The sequence below is a fragment of the Petaurus breviceps genome, unplaced genomic scaffold (assembly GCF_028583685.1).
Source record: "Petaurus breviceps papuanus isolate PSGF00001 unplaced genomic scaffold, PetGlider_PUasm1.0 673, whole genome shotgun sequence".
NCBI classification, from domain to species: domain Eukaryota; kingdom Metazoa; phylum Chordata; class Mammalia; order Diprotodontia; family Petauridae; genus Petaurus; species Petaurus breviceps.
In genome coordinates, this window is record NW_027186448.1 from 1,002,928 (window position 1) to 1,014,748 (window position 11,821).

The following is an 11,821-nucleotide window of genomic DNA, read 5'->3' on the forward strand; positions in this document are numbered from 1 at the left end:
TCAAAGTGCAGTCTGGAGACTCCCAGCTCTAAGACCCTTTCAGAGGCTCAAAACAATTTTTATAATAACACTAAGACATTTTCATTTATAATAACATGGTAGATATAGCTAGATATAACTCACATAAACCCGTTATTGGCAAGGGAAAGTTGTCACTAATTCCTAAATTTGAGAACTGTTGTTCTAGTCTAACTTCCTTGTTCACAAAGAAGGAAAATGAGTATTAGGGAGATTAAACAATTTTTCCTAAGGTTACCCTGTAAATTAATGACAGAATTAGGAGCAGAACCAAGGTCTCCTTACTCTCAGATTAGTGCTCTAAGAAGCCTCTCAAACAGGGGTGAGAGAGAGATGGTGGGATGGTGTGTGTATATGCGTATGTATGTATGTATGTATGTATGTATACACACACACACACATATATATATATTTTTTAAACCCTCCTTAAACATTCTGTGTAGTCTAAAATAGTCCCTCATTTGCCTGGGAAAAGAATAATCCATGTAATTATAGTTGTTTTGTAATTACAAATAAAAATTTTGGGGTGAAACAGAAACAGAGCAAAAAGACCACAGAGAGGACTCCAGGGCAGGAAATGTGGACCTAAAACAAAGAAATGAAAAGGTATTAAACATCAAGGAAGAGAGCTGAATGGAACTTGATCCAGGGAGGAAGGGTAGGGAGTGAAAAATGGATGACTGAGGCCAAAAAGGGACTAGCACGGAGGTCTATGGAGAGGTGATGAGATGTCAGACGACTATTAAAATAAAATGGAACTAAACACTGTATAATTATAATAACCAAGTTTGAACACAGAACATTAATTAGAAAATACATCTCCCTCCTTTCATTGAAAAGATGGGGGAATATTGTAAGTGCTGTTAAACTTGGCTGATGCAATGGCCAGTTTTGCTGAACTTAAAAAAATCTCTGTTATAAGGGAAGACAAGCTGAGCAGGGGAGAAGGGAGGAGCATAACTGGAAATAAATATTAAAACAAAATACATAAATAAATGGATTTTTTTTTTTTTTTGCTTTTTGGAGGGGGGAGGGCAGGGCAATTGGGATTAAGTGACTTGCCCAAAGTCACATGACTAGTAAGTATTAAGTGTCTGAGTCTGGTTTTGAATTCAGGTCCTCCTGACTCCAGGGCTGGTGCTCTCTTCACTGTACCACCTAGCCTCCCCAATAAATGGACTTTTTAAATCACATTTTTTTTAAATAAGGAAGTTAAGACTTGAATTTAGCAGTTGAAACTTGAACTCAAATAAGAAGTATCTTAATTCCCTTAAAGTCTAAGTGGTTAAAGGAGTTAATCTTTGGAGTCTAAAACACATTCTGAAAAAAATTTGAAGTCAAATTCTTGAGTTTAGCTGTGCTGGATTCTGAGACTGAGTAGCATTCCTATATTTTTCCTACCAAGAACATAGCTTGTACCCTGAGATTTTCACATTGTATTAAAGTAGATTTAGCACTCTAAAGAGAAAACTAAGAAAGTTTGACCCACCCTTTCTGTCAAAGTGATATTGCCAAAACTCAAAGACCAAATGGGAGCTGTTCACATTAGAGTTTATTAAATCACTTTGGCTCAGAGACTGACGGATAGGAAATCTGAGAGAATGTGGACAGTGAAGAGAGACTCTGGCTGATGAGTCCTCCAAGTCCAAATAACTGTGACCTTCCAAAGAATCCTGGGAACCAGTCAAGACAAGGGACTGTGGTGATATGGGCTATCTAGTCCCTGATCTCCTCTAAAGTTCCAAGGGTCAAAGTGGACCACCTGACAAATAAAATTGCATAGAAAGACAATCCCTTTTCTACCTTTTAGTGATAGTGATGCTAGGCATTGTCAAGTACTGATCTGAGCCTCACCTCAGGAGGCCAGCTTTGGGTAGAGGGTTATATAGGAAGAGTATTGCAGGGAAAGGAGATATAGTGGGGGAAGAGGCTTGGAGAAGTAAATTGGGAGAGGGAACATTTCAGGGCTGGGAGAGGGGAGACTCCAGGTTAGGAAATCCATTGTTCCTATTTACCACTTATAGGAGTGATGATGAGGCTTTCTGACCAGGATAGAGAGTACGTGTGTGGTGTGTGTGTGTGTGTGTGTGTGTGTGTGTGTGTGTGTGTGTGTGTGTGTGTGAGTGAGTGATGGAAAGAGGCCTAGTATTGAATGGCAGAGAGGCAAGGGAATAGATCAAATGACCTTTAGAGATCTTCAGACCTGGAGCTGGGAAATGGCTCTTGCTACATCCAGGTTAGTGTCTTTCTCTTTTAAGGGTTAGAGAAGGATGAAGACCATCATTCAGAGATCCTGTTTGCTACTAGAGGCATAGAAAGATGGGCTGTACTATATGGAAACACTATTCTCAATGAGGGGAGGATCTAGGTAAGCATAAGGTAGGGCCAGGTTCTTGTTCCGATTCTGGATATCCTGGGAGATCTGAGCCAGGCGATTTTGGAAGGCAGCAATGCTTTGCCTGGGGGCCTCTTCTGTGAAATGTTCATCCGGATATGTGCCCAAGGGCCTCTGGGAGAAAAAGAACAAAGAATCAGGAAAATGGACAAGAAGGATCAGGGACAGAGACAAGGATAGGGAGATATGGGAACAGGGGGAAGAAAACTGGAAAATGTTAAGGAAGGAATCAGGAAGGAGGAGCAAGGACAAGGATAGGTAAGGAAGGATTAGGGACAGAAGAAGAAGAGAAGGAAGAGGCAATGAAGGAGTTATTGATAGGAACAAACTTGGGATCCTGTGCCTCACCAAACATATATAACACAGACCCACATGGTCACAACCAAAACATGTACCTGGTCCTTGGGCTCTTGGCTGACCAGCCAGAAGAGAAGGAGATTATTACAAGTGATGTTCACCTCAGGGATGGTGTCCAAGTAAGTCTTAAGGGTGGTTGTACCCTTGGTTTGGGGGGGAGGGTTCCTCATAGATGATGGAGCATTGGGCATCCAGGCTCCAAAGTCATGCTGTAGAGAGATGGATATGCCCTAAGCAGGATGAAGAAACCAGACCCCTTCCCACTTGATGAAAAAAAGAAGACAAAGAAGAAGGAGGAAGAGGAGGAGGAGGAGAAGGAGAAGGAGAAGAAAGATGAAATTCTTCCCTAATCACTTTGGGAGAGTAGGTCAAGACAAGGGTTAGGGAGGGGAAAGGATAGGGTAAGTGGGAGTAGTGGGTCAGGGGCCCCGCTCATACCTCCCCACTCTTCCTACCCAGCATCTACAGCTGAGTGAAGTGAGTCATTTAGGTAATGAGGAGTCATCCTGACAGGAGATGTTATTGGGAAAGGTCCCAAGAATGGTCTGTCATGCGGAGGAACCAGAAGCCCCACCCAGACTCCTGTCCCTCCCCTGATGCCTAGCAATAAATCTCTCAACTCAGCCTCAGCCTCAGTCACCACCCAACTCTGACCCCAGCCCTAAACCTAACCCCACCCTGATCACCACCCAGCCTCCAACTCCACCCCAGGCCTGACACCCCCAGAGTCTCAGCTCTCTGAACTCTGACCATAAACCCATGTCTGGCCTGGCCCTTCTCCAGGCCTCTCACCTGTCCACTGTTGACAGCAGCGTGCTGAGCAGAGCAGTTAAAGATGATGGCAGTGAGGAATTTCACCAGTTCTTCAGTGGTGCTCAGGCAACTTGGGAAACCTGAGGTTAGGATTGGGAAGGGAACAAGTGATGAAGGAGCAGGACATTGGGGGGAGGGTTTTGTGACTTAGTCATGGTCACACTGATTATGTGTGTCAAAAGCAGGATTTGATCCCAGGTTTTCCTGCCTCCAGGTCTAGCCACTAGGGTACCTCATCTCTCTTAAAAATCACCTGCTTTAACTCTTGTTTGACAAGCCCAAGAGGGATAAATGACTTGCACAAGATCTGTCCACAAGTAGGAAAAAGCAGAGACAGAATTAGAACTCAGGTCATCAGACTCCATATTCAGGGTCCAATAGCTGAATATATGAATATAATAATAGATGATTAAGTGAGGCCTCTAATGTCATGCAGCCTCAAAGGACACAGAGAGTATCATGGATTGGAGTGGTCAAGAGAGGTCTCACAGAAAAGCCCTAAGAGGGACGGCTAGGTGGTGCAGTGAATAGAGCATTGGCCCTGGAGTCAGGAGGACCTGAGTTCAAATCCGGCCTCAGACACTTAACACAAAAATTAGCCATGTGACCTTGGGCAAGTCATTTAACCCCAATTGTCCTCCAAAAAGCCAAAAAAAAAAAAACTAAGAGTGTAGAGTATTTGGATGACCAGAGGAGAAAAGGAAGGGTATTTCAGTTTCAGGGGAGGGGAAAAGACTGGAGAAGAGCGTGAGCCAAAAAAAAATAATAAAGAAGGGGGAACAAATACAGTGTGTCTGGGGTGGAAGTGGGGGGAAAATGAGGAGACAGGCCTAACTAGAATGAAGAGGTTGAAAGATACAGGATAAAGGTGGGGAGGAAAAATAGGCCCAGAACATAGGGGACCTTGAATGCCAGCCTCATAAGTTGATTCCATCAGCATCAGGAGATGCTAGAAAAATAAAATTTGAAGGGGAAGGGACCTTAGAAATGCTCTACTGTCCAGCCTTTTTATTTTACAGAGAAGAAAATGAGTTGTGAGGCAGTTGAGTGACTTGTCCAAGGTCACACAAGTAGTAAATACTATGTTGCTATACTATATGCTATATGTAAATACTATGTTAAAAATACTATTTTTCAGTTGTGTCCAACTTTTCATAACATTTAGAGTTTTCCTTCTTCAACTCATTTTACAGAAGAGGAAATTACTCAGGGTTACTCAAATAGCAGTAAGTTTCCAAAGCTAGATTTGAACTCATGAAGAAGAGTCTTCCAGACTCCAGATTTGACAGTCTATCCACTACACCACCCAGCAATCCTATAATTGGCATAGCCAGGTCTTGAATCCAAGTTTTCTAACTCTACTACAACATGCTTCCTAGAAAATGATAAGACAGAGGAAATATTTTAGGAGGAATAATCTGTAATTAAAAACAACACTAAGACATCACTTCCTACCCATCCAATTGATAAAAGATGGAAACATATTAGAAGGTTATGGAAAGACTGGCTGTTCTTGACAGATATACACTGTTAATGGAGCTGTAAATGGGTCCTACTGTTCTGGAAAACAATCTGGAATTACATGAGAAAGGCCAGTAACTGTTTATACTTAGAGATCCAGCAATCCCATTACTGGATTTATCCCCAAAGGAAGCTAATGAGAAAAAGAAAAGTCCCACATATAACAAAATATTCACAGCAGCAAAAAAGCTTAAAACCAATTATATAACCATTGATAAGGGCTAAACAAACTGTGGTATATGAATGTGATGGAATATTATTGTGCCATGAGGCATGGCAATTATGAAGAATTCAGAAAAACCTGAGAAGGCTTATATGGACTAATAATATACAGCAAAGAAAGTAGGGGGAAAAAGGATAGTATACACAACTCCAATGATGTAAATAAAGACAACCCTAAAAAGACAAACTAATTCACATCAAATAAAGTTGTCAATGCAAATGACTGAGGTTAAAACACACTTCTTTCCTTTCTGTTAAGAAATTGAAAACTATGAAAACTGAGTTATATGTGATGTCACTATAAATATACCACATGGCTATACTTAACTTTTTTTTTAGGGGAAGATTTTATAAGGACTCGAGGGAAGAGGTTGCTAATCAGGAAATAATTGCTATGTCAAAATAAAAAGCATCTATTTGTTAAAAAGAGTAATCTGGCTATGGTATGAAGCCTCTTGCAACAACCTTAATTCCAAGATGATGTAATGAGGGCCTGGACTAGCTTGGTGACAGTGACACTAAAAAGGTAAGGGAACGAGGGACAATTCAAAGGCAGAATTAGTAGGGTTTGGTAACTAGTTGGAAATGATGCTTAAGGAAGAGGGAGAAGGATGAATCATAGATGACTTGAGATTTCAAACCTGGCCTAGTAAAAGAATAGTGGTGCCACTTGTGGTGACAAGGAAATTTGAAAAGAGCTAGTTTGGCAGGGAAATAAACTTTCTTCCAAACACATTGAGCTGAAGATAATGGAATATGAAGTTTGGCAAATATCATATAACTGCTACCTTCCAAGTAGCAGGGTTGGTCTTCAGGTGCTCTCTTTTCTACGCCTTCTGCATCCCAGACACAGAACTAATTTCATGGAAGTTGAATGATAGTTGAGTGGATCAGTTCTATAGAGGATGGTAGAGGAGAGAATCATAGGCAAAAGCCTCAGTCAACAACCACAGATTTGAGGAAAGAGAAGGAAAAAGAAGCAATGAAGGAGACAATAGAATGGAGAACAAGGAAAATATTTGAAAAGTCAAGGTAGGAGACAAGTAAGGGACAGAACAAAGAAGGCGCTTGAAAGGAACTTTTTAAAGAAGAGGGTGGTTGTATTAAGCTAAACAGCAACTGAGAGATAGCCATTGGATTTTGGATTGGGAGGTCACTGGTGACTTCAGAAAAAGATTATGTTAAATGTTGTGGGTTGAAACCATTTTGGGATTAAGGGATGAAGAAGTCGATCAAAGATTTTAGAGTAGAAAAGGATATTAGAGATTGTCCATTCCAAACCCTTCATTTTATAGATGAAGGAGCTAAGGCCCCGAGAGGTAAAGTAATTTACCCATAGTCCTACAAGTAAAAAGCTAAAATTTGAACCCATGTTGTCTAATTCCAAATCTGGGACTCTTTCCATTATGCCATATTCCCAGTAAATAATGAGGAAATAAGAGGCAGCACGTATAGACTTCTTATTTAAGAGGGTGAAATATCCCAGAAAGAATACTGGGCAGATTCAGGAAATTGCCATCTCAGCAAATACATCTCAGTTAGCTATGTGACGAAGGAGGGGTCTTGTTTTGTTTTGTTTTAGGATAGGAAGACCTTGGAGCATTTGAAGGTGGGAGAAGAATCAGTGGCGAGGAAAAGATGCAGATGAGGAAAAGGGGATGTTCAATGGATTGCGCCCTCTCCTGGAGAAAAGAAGAGATAAGACTTAGGGCACTGGTAGAGAGCTTAGCCTTGGCAAATGTGGCTGCATTGTCCTCTTAAGAGAAGAGAGGAGACTAGACAGAAATGTACCAGAGTGGGTTCACACTGGCAAATCTCAACTTTAATAATGTAGGAGACAAGACTTGCAGAAACTGGGAAAGGACAGTGAGATTCAGGCTGGAGGAGGAAATGGAAAATCTGAAACAAATACTTTGGGATGTATGCCAGGAAATCAAAGAAAGATGGATAAAAGGACTGACAGAAGCAAAGTTAACTCTGTCTTGCACTTTTTCTCTTGTGCCATGTGGGGATTCCTTGTCTCTACAATAAGGCTGAAAGTTCCCTAAAGGCAGGACCCCGTCTTACACTTCTGTTTTCCCTACATCCAATACCTGTTGAAATGAACTGAAATAAAGGGACCATGATATCAGCCTTAGGGACAAGAATGGGTCATAGATTGGGGACAAGGATAAGGCATATAGGCATAACGTATGATAAGTATAAGGACAGGAAAGGGGTCAGAGGTAAGGAAAGTAATAGGGTCAGGGTTAAAGATAGAAACAGGAATAGGGTCAAGTTTAAAGTGAAAATAGGGTTAGGGACAGATGTGTGGCCAAATTTGGGAATATGTTTAGCCTTCACATAAAGCCTCTTTAGGTGTGGTATGAATGGGAACTACCATTAGGGATACCTGAACTTTTCCTGCCCAGGAATGCCTGGGTAAAAATTTCGCCCACCCAGGCCTGGAGCTCTGAATCCCGTTGCACAAAGATGTCGCTAGGGTAGTAGCAATTCACAATTTCATTGACGAAGCTAAGGGAGAAAATAACAATAAGAGCTAGCATGTGTATAGTACTCTAAGGTTTGCATATCACTTGAAAAAATTTATCTTCACAACAACCCTGATAGATAGGTGTTATACTATGTCCATTTTACAAATAAGGAAACAAAGGCAGGCACAGGTTAAATGACTTACCAATGGTGACGTGGCTAATAAGTATCTGAGGCAAGATTTGAACTCAGGTCTTTCTGACTCTAGGTCCAGCATTCTATCCACTGTATCTATAGTATTCTCATACTATGCCTCCCTTCCTAGAAGGCACAGTTGGATTCCCCTACATACTACCATCTTTAGTCCTAAAATCCTTCCCTTTGAAATCCCTTCTTGTCCATTCTCCTACCTTCAAGGAGAGAAAGAGTTAAAGATACTCCATCCCAATGACCCCTTGTGATGTAGCAGTTCCCTTACTTTTCAATGGCTTCCCATATCTTCATGCCATCATCTCGGTAGTAGTAGTTGGGGATGTACTGGACTCCCCGGGCCTTCAGATTGTCTGGGAGGCAGAACATGGTGTAGGTGAGATGTTCTAGGCCCGTACTCATGAGGTATAGGAGGCCTCGCCTCCCAATGGATGTGACCTAAGAAGTAATCATAAGTTATCATCTTTCTGCCTCTGAGGAAAAGCATCATCCCCAGGCTCCCTGGACTTAGGGATAGGGTTAGGAAAAAATAAGTAAAAGATTAAGATTAGGAGTATCAATTGAGAAAATGTTAGGGTTAGGGTTAGAGATAAGGGAACATGTAAGGAAATAGTTAGCATTGAGTTTATAGCCAGTACACACAACAGGTAAATGTCTGACGTTGTACTGATCGTTGGGAAAGAAATGAGATTCTCTGAGGGATTACTGCCTGGAAAGGAGCTACGATTTAGTAGAGGGGTATTCTGGGCATTTGTGAATGCATATATCATTTCACATTTTATTGTTTAACAAGGTGAGTTTATGATTCTGTGACAGAGTTCCTGGAAATTAACCAACAGACAGTTGATTGGTGAGTTCAACAGGACTATATACAAGGAAGATCCTAGCCCTCAGGAAACCTAAACCCCATACCTTGTCCACCAGACCCTCAGGGTTCAGCAGAGTGGCCCTGGCAATGGTGTTCACTTGGAGTGTGTATCTTGTATGAGGGAGCAGGAGCTAGGCAGGAGCATAGATTTGTAAGTGAGATGGGTAGGATTCAAATTCACCCATCTATGCCCCCACCCGTGGCTTGAGTCAAGCTTGCCTCCCCCAGGCCCACCTTGTAGATTGGGTGGCAGAGCGGAAGCTGGCGCAGGGTGGCCATGGCAAAAGCCTCACAGAGGAGATGTGTACCGAGGAAATGAGTATTGTTCTCATGGATAAGGAATTCTGAGTTTCGCACCCAGGTCTTAGCCAAGAGCCAGTCCCATTCTGAGTCACTGGGCAGGAATATGGGGCTATCTGGACCAGGAGTCTGGCTGAGCTGTAAGGAAGGATTTTAAGGGAGGATATTGAGATGAATCAGAAACAGACATGAGGATACCTCTCTCACTTCTGTCTCCAGTCCTCTCCCATACCTTTCATTTCCTTTAATCTCTAAAGCTTTTCCTTCACCGTTCGATATCACTCCCTCTGCCACTTCTTTCATGTTCCCACTTTCCCCTCTCCTTCCTTCAGCACTTCTGGGGCCTAGACCCTCCCCATGGATCAAACCCAAGGAAGGTTCACCTGGATTGCCAAGGGCAAAAGAGCACCCTGAGGGTTGAGCCAAAGCAGGCAGAGTGGGGCAGCCACATATTGTGGCCTGCCATTCAGATGGCCCACAGGAGCGTCCCCAAGGATCCAGTAATCAGCCAGGAAAATTGATCCCTTCTGGTTAACACATAACACACATGGAGAATCAGGGCAAGAGCTTTCCCTAGTCTCCCACCTTCTTCCCTCTCCAACTCACTTTCTCTGAACTCCTGCCCCTAAATATCTCCAGTCTATAACCACCAACCCAATCTGGTCCAACTCTTTACTACCTTAGCCTCAGCTATGTACTTTGTATCTGCAAGACTTCCTGTTTCCATCAGTCTCTAGTTTCTCAGAGAGAGAAACCCCTATCTCATTGAAAGCCTCCTGAATTCCTTCTCCTGCTTGGGGCCTCAGAGATTAGTTCCCCCACAATCAAGATCTACATTCTGATGACTTCACTCTGTCTGCAATGCCAGGATGTGACCTCATGGATCCCCAAATTCTGACTATGAGCAAACCACATAACTATTCCAAAGGCTCCTGGATGCATCTTGGTCCCAATTTGCTTCCCTACCGAGCAGTGTCTCAGGATGAGGTACATGGTCCACTAACTTCCTTGCTATCTCATAGAGTCAATGAGATATTCTCCCTAAAATCGTATCTCAAACTTTCCAAGGTGACTGTTAAGTCAACTCAATACAAAAGAAATAACTCCAACCCTAACCCTGACTCCACCCTATTCCTTAACTAATTCTAACCCTCAATCTAGCTCTAACCCTCTATTCCTACCCCCCTACCCTCAATATCAGTCCTTGCATCACATTAGCTTCTCATATCTTATCCTATCTCTTTTATCTGATCCCAAACCCTAAACTTATCCCTTAACCACACCTTAATAATAATAGTGATAATAATAATAGCAAGTATTTATATAGTATTTTAGAGTCTATAGAGTATTTCGCATGTATTATCTCATTTGATTCTCACAATCCTGGGAGGTAGGGGTTATTATTAACTTCATTTTACAGATAAGGAAACTGAGGCACACACAGATTAAATGACTTGCCTACAGTCACAGAATTAGTAAGTGTCTGAGGCAGGATTTGAACTCACATCTTCTTGACTCCAAGTCCAGCATTCTATCCACATAATTCTAAATCACATATATTTTAAGGTTTACTGCAGCCTTTTCCTTAGAATCAGTCAATGAATTAGATAATATAATTATTATTTATTCTATTTTACAATAGGAACAGCTAGTAAGATGGGCTTAGGTCCAACCCACATCTCCTGACTCTCCTATCCAAACAGCTACAGCCCATTAGATTGAATCAATCTGCCTTGTCCAAGGAGCTATTTAAAAACAAAAACAAAACAAACAAAAAACCTTTCACATTAATATTTTAGGATTTACAAAGCACATTCTTTGAGGTAGGTGTTGCATAATTATCCTCATTTTAAAGGTGAGAAAACTGGAGGGTTGGAGGGTGATCTGTTCAAGGTTCTACAGAAGTTGTGTCAGAGCAAGGACTTGAACCTGCAACTTCTCTAGCTTCAGGTCAAGTACTCTTCCCCCTCCCCCCCCCCACAACAGAGGCCTCCAACATGAGGCTGGCTGGGCACATTGGGGCTGGCTGCAAGTGTAGCCTGAGCCACATTAAAATATAACTGGGGGGCGGCCAGGTGTCACAGTGAGTAAGAGCACCAGCCCCGGATGACCTGGGATCGAATCCAGCCTCAGACACTTAGCACCCACCCAGAAACACCTGGCCATGTAACCTTGAGCAGGTTACTTAACCCCAATTGCTTTAAAAAATTAAAATTAAAAAATATATAACTGGGAAATATTTAACAAATATGTAGCCAGGGATCCTTAGGTAAGGTGTAGTAACCTCCTTCTGCTTAAGTTTGACACAACTCTCCTACACCCCACTGCACTCCAAGGGGCATGATGTGTAAGGACATGGGGGTGCCTAACAATTTTATCTTTATAAAGTAGGGTGAGAGCTCCAAACATCTCTAGTTTTATTTTCTTCTACAAATGAATGTGTCCAGATTCCTCTGGAGTCTATTAAAATATCTGGTCTGTGTCATTTCTTGGGATAAGGAGTTCTATATGCTGGGTAAAGGAGATCCTCCTTATTTCTAGCTTTAGTCCCATCAACTGTAAGGTGTCTTTTTAGAAACTATGTCCACATCCTTGGCTATGTGTTTGCATCTCTCTCTCTCTCTCTCTCTCTCTCTCTCTCTCTC

The 11,821-nt window shown here is 42.1% G+C and overlaps 1 protein-coding gene across 1 annotated transcript in view; it reads right to left on the reverse strand.

Annotated features, from left to right (window-relative positions):
- Positions 1-1,552: 1,552 nt before the first annotated feature.
- The window catches only part of ALOXE3 (arachidonate epidermal lipoxygenase 3), a 23,652-nt gene continuing 13,383 nt past the window's right edge, over positions 1,553-11,821 (reverse strand). Inside the window, exons 8-15 of the mRNA XM_069104104.1 lie at positions 9,560-9,703; positions 9,111-9,314; positions 8,921-9,007; positions 8,277-8,446; positions 7,719-7,840; positions 3,563-3,663; positions 2,809-2,979; positions 1,553-2,527 (exon numbers count right to left, since the gene is read on the reverse strand). Of these exons, the coding sequence (XP_068960205.1) occupies positions 2,348-2,527; positions 2,809-2,979; positions 3,563-3,663; positions 7,719-7,840; positions 8,277-8,446; positions 8,921-9,007; positions 9,111-9,314; positions 9,560-9,703 (1,179 nt within the window). The 3' untranslated portion in view covers positions 1,553-2,347. The remainder of the gene's footprint in view (positions 2,528-2,808; positions 2,980-3,562; positions 3,664-7,718; positions 7,841-8,276; positions 8,447-8,920; positions 9,008-9,110; positions 9,315-9,559; positions 9,704-11,821) is intronic.